This window comes from Rana temporaria, chromosome 3 (assembly GCF_905171775.1).
Source record: "Rana temporaria chromosome 3, aRanTem1.1, whole genome shotgun sequence".
NCBI lineage: Eukaryota > Metazoa > Chordata > Amphibia > Anura > Ranidae > Rana > Rana temporaria.
In genome coordinates, this window is record NC_053491.1 from 415,743,686 (window position 1) to 415,766,803 (window position 23,118).

The window sequence follows — 23,118 nt, forward strand, 5'->3', positions numbered from 1 at the left end:
CTACCTAAGTGCCCGATCCACAAAGCACTTACCTAGAAATTCTTGGCTGTGTAACTTAAACCTGGCCAGCGCAAGGCGTTCCTATTCAAATGGGCCCCATTTAAATTAGGCGCGCTCCCGCGCCGGACGTACTGCGCATGCTCCCGACGTAATTTTCCCGACGTGCTTTGCGCGGTTTTACGTTACGCCGAGTTTTGTGAATCGCGCCGGGTAAAAAAAGTTGCGTCGGGAAAAAAAAAAGATACGGCGGGAAAAAAAAAAGTAAAAAAAATAACAGCGTCGCGTGAAAGAAGGGTCTACTTTTACAAGGTGTAAACAGTTTACACTTTGTAAAAGCAGCCCTAATTTTACACATGCAACTTAATACTTACGGAGAAAAAACGAAGCGTAAAAGCTTTGTGGATCTCCGTAAGTGCTAATTTGCATACCCGAAGCGGCATTTCGACGCGAAATGCCCCCAGCGGCGGCTGCGGTACTGCATCCTAAGATCCGACAGTGTAAGTCCCTTACACATGTCGGATCTTCTGTCTATCTATTGGAAACTGATTCTGTGAATCAGTTTCAAAGATAGAAACAGGGATACGCAGGCGGAACAGCAGATCCGCCTGCGTATCTCTTTTGAGGATCTGGCCCCTAATTTTTAAATGAGTTAGCGCGACTCAAAATGTGCGCTCTACCAAATGGTGGAGCAGAACATTAGAGGGTTAACGCCAATGGTTTTAGAATAGGATGCGTGTGATGGTCAGTGTGCACAAATTTTGGCCATATTTTTCCATCTCTAATATATTCCTGATTAAGTGTTTAAAAGCCCAAGGGTAGCTTTAGGCCCTAAGAATTCACTTTTAAAGTCAAAATCCAGTCAACGCTTTTAACTTCATGCAAACAATGTTAAAGGGCTTGTAAAGGTTGTTTTTTTATTTTCTAAATAGGTTCCTTTAAGCTAATGCATTGTTGGTTCACTTACCTTTTCCTTCCATTTCCTTTCTAAATGTTTTTTTTTTATTTGTCTGAATTTCTCACTTCCTGTTTCTCCTCAGTAAGCTTGCCCCCATCATCCATGGGGGTTAGTCAGCCAGAACAGCTTACTGAGGAGGAACAGGAAGTGAGAAATTCAAACAAAGAAAACAAAGAAAAAACACATTTATAAGGGAAATCGAAGGAAAAGGTTAGTGAACCAACAATGCACAAGCTTAACCTTCCTGGCGGTATGATTATTTAAGATTTTAGGTGCTGAAAGCAGTACCATTATTTTGCATGGAAATTTGGCGTTTTATATCGTAGGCCTGTAATTCTTAGGAATAACTCACTTAAATCTGACCAAACATAAGTCTAGTAGACATCCCTGGTATGATAAAGTTTGAAACACAACATTTTTAATTATAATATAATAAATAACTATGAATAATTATAACAAATAATAATATAATTATAATACAAATTATTCAATAATGTAATCAAATCAAAAACACTGACATTTGCTCAGTTGCAGAATTGTCGCTGTCATTACTTTTAGTGTTTGATGACGAATTTCCCCACAAATCGCTATCGCTCAATTCTGCAAGTGATTCTAATTTATTATCGCTGTTTTCTAGCTGCTCTAAAACCACTTTTGACATAAAGGGACACTTTTTGTTTGCTATGGACAATTTCCAGTTTCCAGGCAGAAAAAAATGTATTTATAATATAAAACTGCATGCAGGACACTGGACAGACCACTAGGGACAAAGGGGATGTGTATTTATTTTATACAGTACTGTAATCTGTAAGATTACAGTGTACTGTATGTATACCGTGTTTTTACTTTTTTGAATTTGGTGCCGATTTCTGCCCCTGTGCAACGCAACGTCGCAGGGAATAGAGCTCAGCGGCACATGGGCACTGTGTGAATCGAGCAAAGGGGGGGCTCGAAAACACAGCGGGGAGACATCACAGGATCCAGGGGACAAGGTAAGTAACTCTCCCTGTATCCTGTGATGCGATTCTGAGTCTGGCTCGGGGTTACAGCTAATAGTACTGAATTTTCACCCCGAGCCCGACTCGGGAATACCGCTAGGCAGGTTAAAGGAACCTATTTAGAAAATAAAAAATAACCTTTACAACCCCTTTAAGCACCACAATTCTGACAGCCCAATCCCAAAGGATAATACGGAACAGTCTCAGTCTTGGCTCCTAATGGGCCAAGTCCACTGATGCATTTCCCCCTGCCCTGAGGCTTAGTCATAGAGGTCTATGACTAATCCCTGGGGTGGGGTGAAACACATCAGGGGGCATGGCTGTTGAGAAGCCAATGCTGAGGCCATTTAAACTCTTCCTTTGAGATTGGCTGTCGGGAGTGTGGTGCTCTTACATTGTTTACATATGCAACTTCTGGATGAGTATCAGGTCGGATTCACACTTGTGCGGTGCAAATTTCAGCTCTGTTATCTCTGCAGAGAGATAAGAGAACTGTTCAGCAGATCATCTCCGTTTTAGCTGTGGATTTGGAGAACTGGGAGAGGGGAGGGGGAGGGGGGAAGTGTATTGAGGTGAATGAGACAAATCCTGAAGAGAAATGAACACATCTGCGAATCAGATGCGTGCCCATAGAAGATAATGGGCCTGAATTCGCACCTGAGCCGCACCGCAATGCCTAGAAAATGCAAATGGTTTTTCGGCAATGCACAGTGCAAATGCATCGCACATATGTGAGCCAGCCTCATTGAAAACAATGTATTTAGAAATGTTCTGCGAATTGGATGTGGTTAAAGCCGCACTCAATTCGCATAGGTGTGAACCCGGCCTTTGAGACGCCGGTACCCATTCCAGTGTGGATGCCTGGAGCAGAGACTTTGGTGAAGGGAAGAAGATTACTGAAAATGCTTTACTAGCAGTTTTTGTCATTCTGTCTCTTTTGAGACTCTTTGACAATAGTACAATGGACTCTTCGACAAATGTACCCTCCATTTCTTGTATAGGTGTTACAAGAACAGGGAGTGAGGGGAAATCTATTCATAAGACGTAAATAAAAAATAAAAAAATAAAACCGAATTGTTAACTATTTCTTACTTCAAAACTAGAAAATCTAGAGTTAGGATTTAATGTAAAAAAATACAAACGGAACATAATTTGGTATAAAAAGCAAACTTTACCAATATCCTGATAATATTAATTGATGTTGCAGTTTCTGCCATTGCACATTCTAGGAAGACCACTGTGGGGGGAGCTTACACCTCAGCCCACCCACATTAGATATTATAATAACATAGCTTTAATGATTGTACAGCTACTTACCAAGTTAACGAAATTAACAATTCCAAATATTCTTTCCCGTAGCTCTTTTTTGTTTTTGTATTTGATGTACTAGAAGAAACAATGTTATACATTAGTATAAGTCTAAGGCCTCGTACACACGACCGAGAAACTCGACAGAATCCATCAAGAAACTTGGTGGCAGAGCGTTTTTGCCAAGGAAAATAGTCGTGGGTATGCTTTTCATCGAGAAAACTGTCGAGGAACTCGACGAGGGAAAAAGTTCTCTTTTTCCTCGACGGGAGTCTCAATTTCCTTGTCGGGCTGGTTTTCGACGAGAAACATGATCGTGTGTATGCTAAGAAACTCGCGCATGCTCAGAATAAAGTATGAGACGGAGCGCACCTTCGGTAAAAGTAGCGTTTGTGATGGAGATAGCACATTTGTCACGCTGTAACAGACTGAAAAGTGCAAATCGTCTCCTACCAAACTTTTACTTAACACGCAGTAACATGAGATTAGCAAAATCAGCCCCAAGGGCTGTACCAGTGGAATCGAACTTCCCCTGAAAAACGAGATTTGGTCTTCAGAGTGTGTACGCAAAGAAAGCTTGTTGAGTTTCTCGACAAGACTAACACGGAACTCGTCGAGGAAAACTATGTGTCTTTTCGGACGAGTTTCTTGGTCGTGTGTACGAGGCCTAACCCAAAAAACTGGAGAGAAATTATAGTTGAAACCAGATTTACTGCTATTGGCAATTCTTTCCCTTTCTTCACCCATGGCCTATGGAGTTCTCATTATCAGTTGCCAGAAATATGTTTTGTGGTCAGTTGGCCAGGAACACATAAATACTAAAACATTACCATCAAATTTAGGAATCTTGTCTCAAATTGCCATATGTATGAATGGCAGGAGATGAGGTTGTTAACTTGTCTGAATATTCAACCATTTGCCCTTCTGCATACCGAGAAGTCATCACAGTGACGAATAAACTGATTTAGATGGGATAAGTGTTATGTATGGCTAGGTTAGCAATAGAATTTGGCTGGGAAGACTGCTGTTTGCTGTTTGTTAAGATAGTCCCTATCACAGTAAAACTTACTTAAAGTAAGAGTCGGTTCACACTAGGTCGACACGACTTCCAGCGCGACTTTCAGAGGCGACTCCGACACGACTTGAGCATGAACCACAGGGCGATCTGGGGTGATTTACAACACGACTTGAAGTCGTCTCCAGGACAGGAGACTTTCCAGGGCCAATCAAACAACAATCAGCTCTAGGGGAGGGAGGGGGAGGGAGAGGTTTGCCTGAGAAATGTATGTTATCTTCCTGGAAAGTCGCTTCAGTTAAGACAGTGATCAGACTTGGATCAGACTTGGATCAGACTTCCATTGAAATCAATGGGTACAAATCGCCTACAAGTCGGATTGAAGTAGTACAGGAACTTCTTTTGAAGTCGGAGCGACTCGAGTCGTGTGTATTAAAACCGCTCCCATTCACTTGCATTGTTTTTCTCGACAGCGCGACTTGGGACGACTTGAGGCGACTTCAAGTCGGATCCCAAGTCGCCCCAGTGTGAACCGGCTCTAACTTAAAAGGGCTTTGCACAGTCATACAATATTTATTTTGAATCAATTTAGGCAGAACTAAATAAATTGCCAATATGCAATTTGAATGTTGGAGGAAACCCTTTTAAACAAGTACCATGATGGGTTTTTCCCATGACTCCGGTATATTTGGCCCACCCCAAGCTACTACGTGGCACACTTATTGCTTGTATCTGAAAACTAACAGTTTATACTTATTAGTGGGCATAGGGTAAGTCAGCATTACAGCATCAATGTCTTTTATTCATTTACTACACAGATTTCTTTAGGGTGGGTCCTGCATATATAATTAAAACCCCCCAAATAAACGATAAAAGCTTTATTTTGTTATAAAATATTGTTCTTTGTATTATGTAACAACCATATATTTTAAACTTAAAGCGAAGTTCCACCCAAAGTGGAACTTATGCTAATTTTTCCCATCCCTCCCTCCAGTGCCACATTTGGCACCTTTCGGGGGGAAGCAGATACCTGTCTTTGACAGTTATCCTATCCCCACTTCCGGGACAGCCGGACACGGCTCATTACGTCACAGCTTAGCTTCCTTCTTCTCCCGCCTCCTTCCCTTGCCACCAGCCAGTAGGAGAGCGCAGCGGTGCCTCGCGCATGCACAGTAGGGACCCGGCGTGAAGACGTAATGCTTCATTACTGGGTTCCTTTACCAGCAGCAGCACCTGACAGCTGATGGAAATATCAGCTGCGGTGCTGACATCACTGGACTCCAGGACAAGTAAGTGTCCTATTATTAAAAGTCAGCAGCTGCAGTATGTGTAGCTGCTGGTTTTTAATATTTGCAGGGGTGGGCGGACCTCCTCTTTAAGGGATATATTTATAAAGCAGTGAATGTTACAATCACCCAACATTCACTAGAGGTGTAACTTTCCAGTGAATGTGTTTTAATATACATCAAATTATTCACCACCAGTGAAAGCTTGTTGAATGTTAAATTAACTGTGTTTTAAACACCATGGTATCACATATGTAATTGCAATAAAATATGTGTCTCAAAACTCTATCACAAACACTTATGGGACACATCCTTTTGAAGAACCACATAAAAGAGAACTTAAAGTGTATGTAAGGACATCAAAAAATAGTACATATCTCCAATGCATGCATATTTTCCCATGTTTTTCCATTAATAATGTTCTAAGTACAGAAAAATATCCAATAATCTGCCAGAAGTCCAGTGTGCTCCTAAATTCCTGTTTAAGTCGACAACGGCAATGCCCCTTTCTGCCCTGAAATACTAATCAGATTTGTCAGCACAGTAAAAAACAGAGCACATTATTGAAACATGCATTGGTGGGTTAACAACCACTTTAAGAATCCTATCTTAGTCACCTCTAAGAAGAATTAAATCTAAATGGTAGACACCGAATATTGCAAGAAAACACTGTAATGCATTTTAAAGGGTAACTCTACTTTCGTGGGAGAAAAAATGTGCAAAAACGTGCAAAAATAATAATAATAATAAAGCATATACATTGTACATGGAATGTTGTTAAAAATGACCTGTTTAAATCTGCAGCTCTGTAATTTTCTGTAAAATGCAATGTATAATGGCTCCCTGGAGGTGTTCTGTACACAAATGGTGTACAGAACCCCCCCCCCCCCCCAGAAATTTAATTTCCTGCTTGTGTGATTGGCTTATTGATTTTCCCAGAAGTCTACACTAAGATACATATCAGGTTTTGAGCATCCCCTGCAACAAAAAATAGATTTTTGTTAAGGTACTCTCAAAGGGAAATCACATCTAAATGGATGCAGACCCTGCATCTTTCCCCATTAGAGCCCTGCAGGTGCAGCAGCTGACTGGTAATTATAAAACCACTACCATACAGATTCACTTGACACATGGATACAAACAAACAAGTTCGATGAAATGTTTAATGTAATGTATCATGTTTGTAACCTGATGAGTTAAATGTAAAGAGGGTTATTCATCAGACCCAAAATAGGACAACTGAGAATATATGAGGGGCAGATGGTAAGGAAGGGGTTTAGGTGTTCGGCCTGTGGAATGGTTGCATTAATAAACTAGTAACAGCAGCTTTTATTTTGTGTGTGCCTTCATCTCTCCTCTTAAGGTGCAGATAGATTGGTCCAAAAAGAGATAACGTCCCTCCAAAAATGGGACTATTTGGAGCTTTTCTGTTTGCTTTTGGCGATGCACACCATGGATCTTGGGGAAAATTAATTATATTCCTTTTTTTTGTGCATATGGATTGGCACGATATGGTGGAATTGTGGCATTAACTTAACCAGCTTACTATATATAGGTTCTCATTTTATCTTTAATGGTCATTTTTCAAATATTTTTCTGGGGTTATTACACTAGTGTAATTTATATGCATCCCCTGTGCAAGTAGTAGTACACAAATGCAATGTCATCTTACCATGGATTTATCAGCAACCATGTACAGCTCGATATATTTTCTTGCCTTAAGGAATGCCCTTTTCTGTAAAAGTGAAAGAAAGCTTATTAAAGTGTAAACAATGATTTGGGAAGTGTAAACAAGTCTAATAAATAATTTTACCGAAATAAGTACAAACTCAATGCTGGCCATGACAGGACGTACTGTATATTTCCCTACAAATACCAATCATGATATATATGCCCATCCTGTGTAGCACTGGGACATGCTGCCATTTTCATACCATGCAGCCTATCCAAAATAAATGGGACTAGCACTGGGATAACTTCCTTCCTTATTCTCATTCAGAACTGAGGCAGTTCGGCCTGCTTCCATTCAGCTGGAAAATGTCTGTGAGTTGTATTGAATGGCAGTGACACTAGAACCAGATAATGTTATGTTCCACAAGGAAGTCCTATTGTTCCTGAACCCTTTCTCCAATGTCACATAGATTGTGGCTTGGAGGGTGTATGGAGCCCATTTTAAGCCATGCCATGAGGGCCATCTTATGAGTCTATGCAGATATGATAATAAATCCTCTATTTTCACTAAATCACAGTACTCTGGAACTTGACTGTGTGGTGATGAATGAGCTAGGGAGGGAGAAAATTATCATTGTGAGATATATGTGTAGCGCCTGGTTACTTTAAGGTACCGTGCTATTTAAATTTAAAGGGGGATCAGAGTTTAGTTAGCCTTTGATCCAAATTGTTATGTTCAAAACAGGGTCTCTGTTGTAGCTTGGCTGTGCTGTGGGCTCATTCTGTTGTACTGGGGTGTTCTTCCCACCCCAGTGCAGTAGATGGCAGCAGTGGAGTCAAGGTTTGTGTGCTCTTCCCCAGCGGCCAATCAGGAGGGTTGAGCCTTGCTGTGCATGCTGGGGGAGGGTATTTATGGGCCAGATGCCATTGGTTCTGGGTCTTCTTCGCCCAGTGTGGCACCCACCTTTAGGGTGACCACATCACGGCGCCCCGGCGTTATGGCCTACCGGGGCGTGCGTGCCACGCGGTGTTCCGGGACTATGTTGGTCCGGAGCATTTGAGCAGCGACGCGGACCCAGTGATCGACTGGGTTCCCACCTCTGAGGATCCCAAGTGGTATAGCTGTACAGTGGGGAGTCTGTCTGAGGAGCGCCAATGAGAGGCTGGCGGTCCAAAAGGATTTAGACAAACCACCGGGAATCAAGGTAGCCAGACACTGAACGATTGATTCCCCTGTCAGTCGGTACCTGGGCGATGTTAAGAAGGAGATTGAGGCGTAATTCACCTAAGGAGGATTGCCTCCGTAACTGCAATCAGAGAGGGCCTGTGGTGGAGGGGTCTCCCTGACGTTCATGCTAAGGAGGGTCTGTGGCAGAGACTTTTCCTCAGTCATCATTACCTTTGCAGAAGGATAAAAGCACTTCACCTGATCTCACCTAACCAGTTTGAATAACAAGGTATTTCTCTAGCCACTTAAGGACCGAGCCTGTTTTTCAGATTTGGCGTTTACAAGATTAAACCCTGGTTCACACTGGGTACGATTTGGAACGATTTGAGATGCGATTTGACATGTCAAATCGCATCTCAAATCGGCGGCAATTGTCGGCAATGGCACTGTCCTAATCAGTGCGACGCCGCATCTGCGATTTCAAAAAGTAGTTCCTGTACTACTTTTTGCTATTTCGGGCCGCGGTGAAATCGCTGTAAAATCGCGCATTTTACCGCGATTTTGAATTCGCAGCAGTGTGAACCTAGGCTTAAACAGTTTTTTTTGCTAGAGAATTACTTAAAACCCCCAAACATTATATATTTTTTTCTAAAACCTTAGAGGATAAAATGGCAGTCATTGCAATACTTTTTGTCACACCATATTTGCGACAGCTGTCTTACAATCGCACTTTTTTGGGAAAAAAATTACTTTTTTGTATTAAAAAATAAGACAACAGTAAAGTTAGCCCAATTGTTTTATATATTGTGAAAGATAATGTTACGCCGAGTAAAATGATACCCAACATGTCACGCTTCAAATTTGTGCCCGCTAGTGGAATGGCGTCAAACTTTTACCCTTAAAAATCTCTGTAGGCGACGCTTAAAAAATTATATAGGTTGCATCTTTTGAGCTACAGAGGAGGTCTAGGGCTAGAATTATTGCTCTCGCTCTAACGATCGCGGTGATACCTCACTTGTGTGGTTTGAACACCGTTTTCATATGCGGGCGCTACTCACGTATGCGTTCGCTTCTGCGCGCGAGCTCGTCGTGACGGGGTGCTTTAAAAAAAAATTTTTTGTTTTCTTATTTATTTTTATTTATTTTATATATTTTTACACAAAAAAAACAAAACAATGGATCACTTTTATTCCTATTACAAGGAATGTAAACATCCCTTGTAATAGAAAAAAAGCATGACAGGTCCTCTTAAATATGAGATCTGGGGTCAAAAAGACCTCAGATCTCATATTTAGACTAAAATGCAAAAAAAAAAAAAATTGTCATTTGAAAAAATTACAAGAAGAAAATAATGCTTTAAGAAGCATGGGCGGAACTGACGTTTAGATGTTGCTTCTGCCCTGCCAGGGATGGACTGGCCATTGGGACTACAGGGAGTTTCCCGGTGGGCCGATGGCTCAGTGGGCCGGCTTCAGTGGCAGCACACCGCCGCCCCCCTTCCGCTCCTCTGTCTCTCCCTTCCCGCAGCGCTCACCTCCTCTCCCTCCCCGCAGCGTTCACCTGGGGGGACAAAGAAGCATGGGGAGGACCAGAGGAGCAGGGGGGATGACAGAGGAGCATGGGGGAGGGGACAGACAGCTGACTCAACAGCTATGGCCTGGGAGTTTCTCACTTCTGCCTAATCTTGTCCCATAAGGGGGGCACCGAACTGATTCTTTGCACCGGGTGAAATAATGTCTAGCTTCCCCACTGGTACTACCTATAAGAGTACCAGTACCAATGCTAGACATCCCTTAAAAGATACTGCACTTTGCAAGGCTCTTTTTTTTTTAAAAAAAATTACACTTTATTTCTATACTGACGGACACAAAGACAAATAAATTAATGATCAGAAAACAGTGAAGAGGGGATGTTATATTTATACAGAGTAGCTTGAGCCTTTTTTGGAAACAAATAAGCTAAAGGAAAGATAAATACGGTATGTAGTTTGTTTTTACTGAGCTCTGGAATTATTCATCATTAATGCATTTGTTCAGACCCTGGTCCCAATGGCTATGGAAGTCTGCCTATTGGGCCTGGTGGGTAATCTCATCCCTACCAGGATGGGAAAGACTTTGGTCAGCCTACTTCCTTACTATGCCAGGAATGCTATTGCCTTGCATTTGATAAAGAGGCTCCCTCCTTCTACTTCCTTTTGGAAACCACTTACCGTATAAACAATAATCTTCCACTTTACAAAGACACTTATACCAATCGTGGCACCTCAACCACATATGATAAAATATGGTCCAAGTGGATGACAGATCCTTCCACTGCCTCCTCATAATATGACATGGCTGTGGTTTTGATACCAACATGACCTTCATCATTAACAGAGACTCTTTTGCTTTTTACTTTTTGCTTTTTTTCTTGGTTGATGACACCTTAAAAGTTTTTATTCTCATCCTCCTAATGTCATGTTGTTTGTTGTATAATTCCCACCTAGGATTTGCACCAGCCTTATTTTGATGTTACCCGTGCTCATTTGAATGATTCAGTTATGCCATTTATTATACGCCCCTGTGTGGGTAACACAGCAATGTTTTATTGTTGTTTTGTCTGTATGTTGAACTTGTAAAACTCAATAAACAGTTTCAATACATTAATAAATTAGATAAATATGTAGTTGGGTATAAGAAATCTATGAATCTTCCACTGCCATCTCATAGCACCCTGTGCCATTATTCAGAAATGACATTACAGTGTGGTACCATTTTTGTCCTACTTGTGGTGTACTTTTCCATATACAGACATAGCAATGCAAACAGCAGTTAAACCCAAATTCACTGTGGCCAGTAGGACCAACAGCAGACAGAACACGATAAAGTACTCTACAGCCAACAAATAAAGGTCAGTATTTCTAATCTAGTGAATGAAAGATGCATTCTAATATAATTTTTGCCTTATGAATATAGAGCATATGTTTCCTACCTCATTGTTGCTTGTGGAAAAAGATATCTTTGTCTTTATGGTATCATTGTACATGGTATGGTCCACACCACAGGTTTTGGGGGCCTCCTGGGCTTGATAAGAATACACAGCATGTGCGCCATTCTCAGTCTTCAAAGGTTCAATCAACAGTTGCTGTTCTTGTGTCATGATAAAACCACTAAAATAAAAGACAAAACGATATTACCTACAAAGTTGCTTACTATATAACCATACATTTCAACGGTCTACATTTGAGCGGTTTTGTCCCAAGTTCAAAGGGGCATATCTTGAGCAATGCAGACGAATCATATCGAAATAATGTGGGAAGATTGAAATCTGTGGAAGACCTTACTGTATGCTAGTTCCTTATTTTCCAGTGCTGTGCTTATATAATATTCTACGTACAGTCCTTGTAGCATAGCTTCCTGTCAGGGCACAGACCTTTCACGGTCACATTCCCCAGTTGGTCCTGGGTAGAATCGAACCTGGGACCTCTCCATTTTCAGGGCCGGCTCTTTGTCTCTGAGCCACTGCTCAGTGCTATTCTGTGTGCTGTCCGTTGGAGCCTGGTTCTGAACCTGTACTTCTGTGGACCAATCAGTGGCCAGTGCGGCCTATTTAAGCCAGCCCCTTCCCCTTTGCTAATGGCTGGTTCGTTGTCAGCTTTACCCTGTGAGAGAACCTTGAAACCTGAATACCCTGACCTGTTTGACCCGGATTGGACCTTGACTATTCTCTGCCGTCTCCTACACTTGACCCCTGCCTGCTTATCGGATTTGCTGTTGTCTCCTGCCCCTTGACCTTGGCTTGCTCTCACGGACTTCCTCTGATCTCTCCAACTCCTGACCCACGGCCTGTGACCCAGATTTGCCTTTGTTTCCTGTTGGTCCCTTCTGGACTTACCTGCCTGTTCCTGCCTGATCAACGACTGTCTCCAGTCCTCTGCACCTGCCCTGTTTTCGTCAGCTGCACCAAGTCTGCCTACCGGTTCCCGGCACCGGTGCCTCCTTGTGCCGTCCCTCCTCTGTTCTAACTCCAGGGAGTGGTCTGCACAGGGTCGCAAAGGTGAGCCGCCCTCAGCATCTCGGCCTCGGTGAGTACTTACCTTAATGGTCCTGACAGTACGAACCAGCCATTATGTCTGAGGCCGACAGGGCATGCTCACACCTTGAAAACCTGTGTCAACAGGTGTCTGTTTTGATGGTTGCCGTTCAAAAATTGCAAGAAGGTAAACCCTTACATAATGGACTAACTAATATGGAGTCCGCAGACTTGTACAAGATGCTCACCTCTCTGGCTCTGCAAGTCTCCAGCCTGAACCATACTATTCAGGAACTACAACAAGAAATCCAAAAATTTAAAGGGACAACATGCCCAGCCCTGGAACCAGCATGTTATGAACCATTTGTTGTCATGCCAGAAAAATTTGGTGGTAGCCGTGCATCCTTCCTGTGCTTTAAAACTGATTGTGAGCTGTTGTTCACCCTCAAACCTAGGACCTATGCCACGGATTATATTAAGGTTCGAGCCTCCCTCAATTTGCTAACAGGGCAGATCAAATCATGGGCTCATCTGCTGTTGCAGGAAAAGAATCCAGTCTTGGACAGCTGGGAGACGTTCATGGCTGCGCTGGACTCATATATTCCTGTTTCCAAGAAGACCAGCGCCCCCAGGTCTGCTCTTAGTTCACGGGGCCTACGGGTACCCAGGGATAGGAAGCCCCAGTACGGTTATGACCTCCAGCCAGCCCAGTGTGTGCCAAATTATGAGACTCCGTATGTGCCCAGCCTGGAAGCTTCCCCATCACAAGGTCTTGACATTTCTGTGGATGCACACACGCCTAACTTGGAGGAGGAAGAACCCATGCAGATCGGGGCCATCCGGTCCAGCCTATCTGAGGTAGAAAGAGAGCGGAGGAGAGGCTATGGACTTTGCTTTTATTGTGGTGCTAGCGGGCACCTTATATCGCTCTGCCCAACTCGCCCACCTCGGCCAAAGCTTCTTCAGCTGGGTACTATTGGGAGTTTTTTCTATGCCTCAGAATCTGTACCTACCTTTCCAGTGTCCCCAGTTCCGGTTCCTGTGTCCCCAGTTCCAGTGTCTTCGGTTCCTGTGTCCCCAGTTCCAGTGTCTTCGGTTCCTGTGTCCCCAGTTCCAGTGTCTTCGGTTCCTGTGTCCCCAGTTCCAGTGTCCCCAGTTCCTATGTCCCCAGTTCCTGTGTCCCCAGTTCCTATGTCCCCAGTTCCTATGTCCCCAGTTCCAGTGTCCCCAGTTCCAGTGTCCCCAGTTCCAGTGTCCCCAGTTCCAGTGTCCCCAGTTCCAGTGTCCCCAGTTCCTGTGTCTTCAGTTCCTGTATCCCCAGTTCCAGTGTCTTCGGTTCCTGTGTCCCCAGTTCCAGTGTCCCCAGTTCCTATGTCCCCAGTTCCTATGTCCCCAGTTCCAGTGTCCCCAGTTCCAGTGTCCCCAGTTCCAGTGTCCCCAGTTCCAGTGTCCCCAGTTCCAGTGTCCCCAGTTCCTGTGTCTTCAGTTCCTGTATCCCCAGTTCCAGTGTCTTCGGTTCCTGTGTCCCCAGTTCCAGTGTCTTCGGTTCCTGTGTCCCCAGTTCCAGTGTCTTCAGTTCCTGTGTCCCCAGTTGAAATTCCAGATCATATCTCCCCAAGTGAAGTTCTCCCTCCAGACTGCACATATGCCTCAAATGGTACCATGGTTTGTAAACGGGATCTGGAGATATTTGAACGAGCTTTACAAGCGAGGAGGGCACCCCCTACCAGAACTTCAGGATCAACTAAGTCCAAAAAGAAAAAGTAAAGATCTACATGCTCCCTGTTCTATCCGAGCTTCCATCAGGAGCATCCGGAACTAATGGACAGTTTGGGCGTCCGGAGTCCGCCCCTAGGGGGGGGGGGCACTGTCAGGGCACAGACCTTTCACGGTCACATTCCCCAGTTGGTCCTGGGTAGAATCGAACCTGGGACCTCTCCATTTTCAGGTCCGGCTCTTTGTCTCTGAGCCACTGCTCAGTGCTATTCTGTGTGCTGTCCGTTGGAGCCTGGTTCTGAACCTGTACTTCTGTGGACCAATCAGTGGCCAGTGCGGCCTATTTAAGCCAGCCCCTTCCCCTTTGCTAATGGCTGGTTCGTTGTCAGCTTTACCCTGTGAGAGAACCTTGAAACCTGAATACCCTGACCTGTTTGACCCGGATTGGACCTTGACTATTCTCTGCCGTCTCCTACACTTGACCCCTGCCTGCTTATCGGATTTGCTGTTGTCTCCTGCCCCTTGACCTTGGCTTGCTCTCACGGACTTCCTCTGATCTCTCCAACTCCTGACCCACGGCCTGTGACCCGGATTTACCTTTGTTTCCTGTTGGTCCCTTCTGGACTTACCTGCCTGTTCCTGCCTGATCAACGACTGTCTCCAGTCCTCTGCACCTGCCCTGTTTTCGTCAGCTGCACCAAGTCTGCCTACCGGTTCCCGGCACCGGTGCCTCCTTGTGCCGTCCCTCCTCTGTTCTAACTCCAGGGAGTGGTCTGCACAGGGTCGCAAAGGTGAGCCGCCCTCAGCATCTCGGCCTCGGTGAGTACTTACCTTAATGGTCCTGACACTTCCCTTATTGTTTTCTCCTTTAACTTACCTTAACCCATGGCACACGCTGAGGCTGACTTGGGAGTTGTTGTCATTCTTCACACGACCCTGATAATAGCAGTTATCCTGCAAAAAAATGTGTTTATTGTCTTAAAGCCAGAAGCATAGAGCTAAACTATTTTCTTATCTGGGGTATTAGAGTTAAAAACATGAGTTCTCTACAGAGATGTGGGTAAATACCTCTGGCAAACTGTGACAAGGGCACAATGATACCTCATCAGTTTGAACTACCATATTAAAGCGGCATTAAACCCAAAACTAAAAATGTAATGTATTGCAGTTTACCAATCATTAGATTTGGTAGCTGCATTAGTTTTCTTTTTTAGACATTTTCCACCTCTGTTTTCAACTGATGATTTAACCAGTAACACACCTCCTTTATTATAGTGTCTCCAATCTGGATGACAGAGTACAGGTGCACATTTGGACCGCAGCATTGTCAGTCTGGGGGGAGTGGAGTGTTATGCCCCGTACACACAATTGGGTGTACCGTCGAAAAAAAAAAAAAAACTATGGTTTTCCCGACGGAATTTCTCCTCAAGCCTGCCTTGCATACACACAATCACACAAAAGTTCAGTGAAATTTTGACTGCCAAGAACGCGCTGACGTAAAAGACAACGACAAGCCAAGAAAATGAAGTTCAATGCTTCTGAACATGCATTGACTTGATTCTGAGCATGCACGTTTTTTTTGCACATTGAAATTGCATACAGATGAAAATCCGCTAGGATTTTTTCCTGCTCTCTTTTCCAGCAGTTTTCCTGTTGGAAAAAGTCTGATGGAGTATACACACGGTCAGAATTTCCGGGGCAAAAGCTCTCATCTGACTTTTTCCGACAGGAAAACTGGTCGTGTGTACGGGGCATTAGATGTACTAGCAAATTTAGATACACTAACACATTGAAGCAAAACTCCAACTACTACTTTAAAAGTAGTTACAGCAAACACATTTTCTTTCCTTTTTGGCATAAAGATTTTACATAATTAAATAAAACAGATCATTGCAAGCACCCTTGACAGAGTTAAATGGTTTTTATCACCCATGTGACTGATACGTCTGCAAGAGATCTTGTTGGTTTGAAAAACATTAGATTTACTACTGGGTGAAAATATAAGAAAGAAAGCCTAAAAAAGGAAACTAATACAGCCATCGCATCTTTGAGCTTGCAAGCCACAATATAATAAATGCTTGCATTTGGGTTTATTACCACCTAAAAAAAACAAGTGATTAATGCTCAACATATCAGGAGTGCTCTTTTTAATCCATAATTCATGGTTTTAAAAAAAAAAATCTATTTGATTTGGACATTCCAGGGCCATGGTCTCAGAGGCAATTGCTACTTCTACTCCTGCTGCTAAAACACTGGTTCTTTTTACAATCGCTATACCATTTTGTCTGGGGAGAGATCATGAAATGGTTGTGTTGAACTGAAGGGTTCCTTATGACATTAATAGATGAGAGTTTACAATATCATATACAGCTTCAGCCCTGATATAAATTTATATAGCTCTACATAGGCCAACCTGCACTTTAGGTTTGTTGGTCAAAGGGTCAAGGCCACTTAAAGCTGTGAAACTGGGTTTGGCCTTCTTCCAGCTTGCTAAACCTCTAGAACTACAAAGTGGAGCACCTCCTTGCCTCAATGGCTTGTGTCCTACAGAGCAGAAATGTCACCATGTTTGGGCTGTATTTTACATGTATTTCTTTAGATAATTTAGGAGGGGTCATGTTGCATAGTAGACAAAAGATCTTGGTCTAAATATGAGTGAGAAATTTTAAGGCAAGTCAAGTAGGTGATTAGGTTTCAAATGTTTTACAAAGTCCAAAGTAACCTAAAGCTCTGTTCAAGGTAGATAAACTTTTCAAGGTAAAACATTAAATGAAGCTGCAATACAATCATTATCATTCCACATACCTGCCATGCTGGACTTGTAGTGACTGGAGTACCATCATCCAGATAATGAGTCTCTGTATAGTTGCTAGTTAGCAGGTCTCTATATAAAAATAGAAAATATGCTTTATAAAATTTAGTGCAAAGCAAAAATATTTTCCTATAGTTCAGTAACAGGAATGGTCACTTAACCACTTTAAGACCAGGCCTTTTTCTGACATTTGTTGTTTACAAGTAAAAATCTGTAATTTTTTTCTAGAAAATGACTTAGAACCTCCAAACATTATTTATATATATTTTTTTTAGCAGAGATCCTAGAGAATAAAATGTCGGTCGTTGTAATATTTTATGCCACACTGTATTTGCGCAACGGTCTTCCAAACAACAGTTTTGGGCAAAAAATAAATTTTAATGATTAAAAAAAATAAACAAAAAATTGTAAAGTTAACCCAAAAAGACCCCAGATCTCTCATTTACCTTTCAGACCAAAAAACATTTAGTTTTATCTTTAACAAAAAATAGATCAGCCCTTTATGCTCGGAGATGTGGAAGTGACGTCAGACGTCGCCTTGATCCGCTAAGGGCATAGAGACAAGTGAGGGCCATTCTACCCTCACTTGACTTCCTGCCCATCCACCAATCAGACCGTATCGCTTCCAGGTTTACCGATGGCTCTGGTAAATCCAGTAAGACACCGGAAAGTGGCGGGAGGTGGGACCTCTCCCACTGACTACAAAAGTGATCCTGCTGCGAATTGGCTGCCGGGACCACTTTTATATGGAAAGCCGGCCGCCTACTGTAAATAAAGATACCGGGGTTATGGCAACTAGCTGCTGCCATAACCTTAGTATTTAATGTCAAAGTAATGATGTAAATTTACAGTTAGGCGGTCGGCAAGGTTTACTCCTAAAAAGAGGTACTTTACATTCAAAAAATAAGTGTGCAATGTGTAAGAGATACTCACTCAGTCTTTTCCAGATGAAGTTCTAGTGGCTGTCCATTTAATTCTATCCCATAATGCACCAGGTCTGGATATTTGCTCTGTGAAGATAGGAGTAGTATGAACACATGTATGACATCTTCTAAGAACCACATTAACAGTAATTTGGCAGAAATAAAATGAGGATTGTTCCCATTAATCTAACGTTATGTTACGTACCTGAGTGTGAGCCTGAAGCGTGGAGGAAGACCTCCCGTACAGCCCCGGCTTAGAGACCGCTGGAATGGGGACAGAGGTCTCTGAGCACGGTGAAGTAAGGGTGCCAGATCTGGTGTAGCTGCAGAGGAAGCTGGAACTGCTGGATAGGGAGCAGGTGATGCAGGTCGCAGAGTAGAGGATGCAGACAGCAGGTGCAGGTCAGCAGAGTGGCAGGCGTAGTTAGCAGAGTCAGACAAGCCGGGTCGTACACTTGGAAGGGATCAGCAGTAACAGTAGGCAGAAGAATAGTCGGAGTCCAAGCCGGGTTCAGGTAACGGGTAATCAGGCAGGAGAGAGGCAGAGTCGGCAAGCCGGGGTCAGGGTTGGAGAAGGTAACGGAGTCAGCAAGCCGGGTCATACACTGGGTCAGGATGCAGAATGCAGGATGCAAAACAAGAGCACAGGAACACATGCAGATCAAGCCGCAATATGCCCCATTCAGGCAGTGTCTTTTATAGGCAGCAGGACGCTGCGTATGACGTGCGGCAAACGTGCGCCTAACGTGCGCGCATGCGCACAGATGCGGGCAACGGTCGCGTTCCACGCATGCGCACAGGCGCGCGCCCACGCATGCGCGCAGGCATATGCCCACGGAAGCGAGCAGAACGTTCATGACACGTTAACTGTTTCCGTACCACATATTTTTTTAAGGATAACACTCAAGTCACGTTCTATATTTATTGTTTTTTTTTTTATTATTATTATTATTATTCTTTTAGAAAATAGGTACTGTCTATAATTTTTCTCATAACTGTGAAGGTGTTCCACAAGATTTTCCTGTTTTTTATCTGGAGATTTGTACCCATTCAGCCAAAAAAAATGTGTGAGGATAGCTACTGACATTGGATGAGAAGACCTGCCACACAATTGGAGTTCCAGTTTGTTCCACACAGTAATTTGCAGGGGTGACCACATTCTTTTCAATGTATGCCAAACTCAGTAATTTGGATGGGTGTCCACATACTTTGCTTACTCATATTTTCTCATTTTAAGGTGTACAAACCTTTAACGTGTACCTAAAGGAAATTTCATTTTGGATTATAACCCCATGAGTTTTATTTTTGGTATTTTGCCATTTGTATCCCATTGGGGAAGTTTTTCCTTCACTTTCTATCCCATAGAAAAAACAATAAGTGAGGGGAATTCATTCCAAAGTAAGGGAATCTCAGTGTGTCACCAGGCCAAAACTAGTGTCCCCATTGGAATATCTCCCCTCTATTACTGTTCTGCTGACAACCCAATATTTGGAATTTTTTTTTTTTTTTTTTGTGAGGGTGAATCTTCCTAACAGAGGCACAGACAGCATTAAAAATTGACAGGCTTTCTAATCCCTCTTGAATCTATCCAAAACAAAAAAAAAGAAGGCGCATGCACAGAGGTTCCCAACATGGCTGCTTGAGCTTGAAGCTCTGTACTGCTCCGCCCATCCAGCGCACCCGATAGTCAATCTTGACCCACAGGACGAGCCACAAAAGCGGCATCGGTTGGCGGAAAACCTCTGGGATCATCATATGTCTGGGGATACGGCTCGCTGTGATCTCAGACCTCAATTTGCATCTAGTAACGACCCTGGAGCATAGGGACACGCAGAACAATGGCAAGTTCTCACACCTGCAATACTCACATACACCCCAAAGAGAGAAGGAAAGCAGCCATCAGAATGTGGCTCCCTCCCCAGCCTCGACTGAATCTCTCATAGGGCAGACAATGGAGGACCTCATGCTATCCCCAATAGAATTCTCTCATATTCGTCCCACTGACATCCCAGCGTCAGGGAGCCTAGGCCCAGAACTGCACTGGAACTCAACAAATATTTTTCTCAAACTGTCCGAATAACGGGACAGAGGCCTAACACAAACGGCGGCTAAAATTACTGGGGACATTCATGCTGAATTCAAAAACTTGGGGTCCGAAATGGAAGCGTTCCAAGGACAATGGGCTCCATGACCACTTCTGACCGCTTCACTCCACATCTACCCTGGTTATGCCAGGCATCTGGTCAAGGGAATTACTCCCCTTTTAAACTGGTTTCCTATTTTGATTATTGTCCCCCCCCCCTTTTTTATCTCTACTTTTTTTATGCAAATTACCTACCTTTTCCCCTCCCCATACCCTTTTTCCTTCCTTTTCAATGAGATAGGCATTTGTTTTGTTCTCTTGTGGGTTGCGATCTTTGCAGATAATAACTGTTTTTATTATTTCTGATCAAGAGTGTGCCATGACTGGGGCAGTTCTATTGCAACTCTATAGACCATATACTATTATCCACAAATCACATCTCTTGGGCAATCAAATCCTTTATTAAGGATACTGTATAGTCAGGGCACTCCATGGTCATACTCTCCCTGCGGAAACGCTTTGATCATGTGGGGCTATCCCACTGGAGACTCAATGAATCGATCTTGAGCGATCCCATTAGAGTAGTATAATTAGAAAAGGCGCTAAAAGAATACTTTCTCTTAAATAATGCAGTAGGGACCACAATCTCTTGGATAATGTCCCAAGATAAGATGGTAAGCACCCTATTTGATTCAGGCAAAAAGACTAAGGCGACTTGGGAACCATGGGCTCAACACATTGGTATACCCATGATCCCAGGAATCAATCAATCTTGAGTGGGGGGACATGGGTCTGGAGGGTTGGCTAACCTTAATCTACTCTTATAGTATTTGTCTACTGTGGCTATTTAATGTCACAACTACTATTTATGTTCATATCTTATCTCCATGTTTATATGGTAATGTCATTGTCACCTCTATTGCTGAACTAACTTTTTTCTGATGAAAACCAATAAAAATCTTTAAAAAAAAAAAAAATAAGTTTTGCCTTTAGTTATACTTTAACCACTATACTACCGGCCGTCGTCAATTGACCGCGGCACGATTGCGCTATTGTTCTGACAGGACGTCATATAACGTCCTTGTCTTTTATAGCTACTAGAGGGCGCGCGCCGCCTGTGATGCGCGCACCCGCCGCGTTACTGGGAATACGATGTGCGTGCCCGGTGGCCTCGATGGCCGCCGGGCACCCGCGATTGCCCAGTAACTGAGCAGGACAGTGGATCTCTGTGTGTAAACACAGAGATCCACGTCCTGTCAGGGAGAGGAGATCGATGCTGTGTCCCTTGTACATAGGGACACAGATCGGTCACCTCCCTCAGTCAGTCCCCTGCCCCCACAGTTAGAAACACTATGCAGTGTACACATTTAACCCCTTCCTCACCCCCTATTGTTATCCCCTTCCCTGCCAGTCACATCTATACAGTAATCAGTGCATATTTATAGCACTGTTCGCTGTATAAATGTGAATGGTCCCAAAAATGTGTCAAAAGTGTCCGATGTGTCCGCCATAATATCGCAGTCCCAATAAAAAAATCACAGATCGCCGCCATTACTAGTAAAAAAGAAATAATAAAAAAAAAAAATTATGTTTACTATTTTGTAGGCGCTATAACTTTTGCACAAACCAGTCACTACACGCTTATTGCGATTTTTTTATTTTTTTTTACCAAAAATATGTAGAAGAAAACGTATCGGCTTGAACTGAGAAAACATTTTTTATTTTATTTTTTAAAAATTGGATATTTATTATAGCAAAAAGTAAAAAATATTGTGTTTTTTTTCAAAATTGTTGCTCTTTTTTTGTTTATAGCGCAAAAAATAAAAATATGTGCCCAGTAAGCAAGTGGTTAAAATATTTTTGTGGCTCTGACTGGACTGGAGATCTGGGATAAGGGAGACCATTTTTTGTTTTACTGTATAGCATACATACAGCATAATGACAATCATGACTGCTGTACAGAACATGAAAACGCCATTTACATTGTTTACACGATCTGTCATCATTAAGCTTAATTCTAGGTAGACTCTGCTGGGTTACTTTACATAATGGTTTCTTATAATTATAATCAAAGGGTAGGATTGATGGTTAATGATTTGGCACCACATCCCCAATCATGTGTAGAAAAGAGTTTGCATGCCAATGGGTGGGATTAAGGGGGGCTTTATCAGGAACAGAAAATCAGATTAAAAAACACTTATCACAAAATATTTAATATATGAAATACATCACAATGGGTGATCAAATGGTGAAAATCAATGACCCATCTTATTCAGAAAAGGCCATCCATGACATACTGCTAATATACTCATTGGCCCGGATTCACATACATCGGCGCATATTTATGCGGGTGTAGCGTATCTAATATACGCTACGCCGACGCAGCGCACAGAGGCAAGCACAGTATTCATGAAGCTAGTGCTCGCACTCGCTCTCAAATCTTCGCTGGGCTTCCTCTGCGTAAGCCAGCGTAGGTGGAAGTGGGCGTGAGCCATGCTAATGAGGCGTGACCCCATGCAAATGATGGGCCAAGCACCATAGACGCTTGGCCCATGGACGCATCCCAGTGCGCATGCGTGGAATCACGTCGGAACTACTCCCTAAGATACGACGGATCACTGCCTACGACGTGAATGTAACCTACACCCAGCCCTATTCACGTACTACGTAAACGACGTAAAATACGACGGCTCTGTTCCCTGGTCCATACCTTTGCATGAGTTCCGCCTCCTATATGTGGAATAATTTTACGCCGTACGTACGCCTTACGCAAACCGTGTATATTATGCGCCGGGCGCAACTACGTTTGTGAATCGGCGTATCTCCCTCATTTGCATATGTGCATAGCAAATCAATGGGAGCGCCCCTTGCAGCCAGCGTAAATATGCGCCCACGATATGCCGGCATAGGAAAGTTACGTCGGTCGTATGCAGCCTATTTTCAGGCGTATTTCAGATTGTGGGCACGGCGCACAGATACGACGGCGCATAGTTACACTTACGCGGCGTATCTCGAGATACGTCGGCGTAAGTGCTTTGTGAATCCGGGCCAACGTATGTACAACATTATAACAAGGTTACGCATAAACTTTGGTGAAGGGTAAAAAATACAGGGAGTGCAGAATTATTAGGCAAGTTGTATTTTTGAGGATTAATTTTATTAGTGAACAACA

At 43.2% G+C, this 23,118-nt stretch overlaps 1 protein-coding gene across 1 annotated transcript in view; it reads right to left on the reverse strand.

Moving 5' to 3' along the window:
- The window catches only part of LOC120933097 (zinc metalloproteinase-disintegrin-like batroxstatin-2), a 127,729-nt gene that overhangs the window by 78,298 nt on the left and 26,313 nt on the right, over window positions 1–23,118 (reverse strand). Inside the window, exons 3-8 of the mRNA XM_040346093.1 lie at window positions 17,874–17,950; window positions 16,934–17,012; window positions 15,006–15,082; window positions 11,372–11,549; window positions 7,235–7,297; window positions 3,271–3,339 (exon numbers count right to left, since the gene is read on the reverse strand). Coding sequence (XP_040202027.1) covers window positions 3,271–3,339; window positions 7,235–7,297; window positions 11,372–11,549; window positions 15,006–15,082; window positions 16,934–17,012; window positions 17,874–17,950 — 543 coding nt within the window. The remainder of the gene's footprint in view (window positions 1–3,270; window positions 3,340–7,234; window positions 7,298–11,371; window positions 11,550–15,005; window positions 15,083–16,933; window positions 17,013–17,873; window positions 17,951–23,118) is intronic.